This window comes from Eimeria mitis, genomic scaffold, assembly GCF_000499745.2.
Source record: "Eimeria mitis Houghton genomic scaffold, Emh_scaff3005, whole genome shotgun sequence".
NCBI lineage: Eukaryota > Apicomplexa > Conoidasida > Eucoccidiorida > Eimeriidae > Eimeria > Eimeria mitis.
The window spans coordinates 3,485-4,029 of NW_013571349.1; the positions used below are offsets into that span (position 1 = coordinate 3,485).

General features: G+C 56.1%; 1 protein-coding gene across 1 annotated transcript in view; it reads right to left on the bottom strand.

Annotated features, from left to right (window-relative positions):
- Nucleotides 1-372: 372 nt before the first annotated feature.
- Nucleotides 373-545, bottom strand: part of EMH_0061230 (uncharacterized protein) — a gene marked incomplete at both ends in the record, with an annotated part of 1,600 nt that continues 1,427 nt past the window's right edge. The window contains one exon of the mRNA XM_013497905.1: nt 373-393. Coding sequence (XP_013353359.1) covers nt 373-393 — 21 coding nt within the window. The remainder of the gene's footprint in view (nt 394-545) is intronic.

Below are 545 nucleotides of genomic sequence, written 5' to 3' on the forward strand. Positions count from 1 at the left end.
TGCTGCTGCTGCTGCTGCTGCTGAGAGGAGACAATAAACTCCACTTGTAAAGGGTTAAATGGCTGGAAAAAAGCAAAGACATCCCGCGGAGACACCAGGCCCCCGCAGACAAGACACAGGATGCTGGGCGCAGGCTGCAGCAGCAGCAGCAGCAGCAGCAGCAGCAGCAGCAGCAGCAGGAGCACACACACAGCAGCAGAAACAGTAATGGGTGATGCGGTAGCTGCAGTAGCGGGAGATCTAGCAGCAGCAGCAGCAGCAGCAAACGAAAAGAAAGCAAAGACAGACTAACACAAACAGCAGCAGCAGCAACAACAGCAGCAGCAGCAGCAACAACAGCAGCAGCAGCAGCAGCAACTGCTGCAACAGCAGCTACAACAACAGCAACAACACCTGTAGCACCAGCAGCAACAACAGCAGCAGCAGCAACACCACTACCACCACCAACCCCAACGACAGCAGCAAAACCACCACAACCACCACCACCACCAGCAACAGCAGCAGCAGCAGCAGCAACAGCAGCAGCAGCAGCAGCAGCAGCAGCA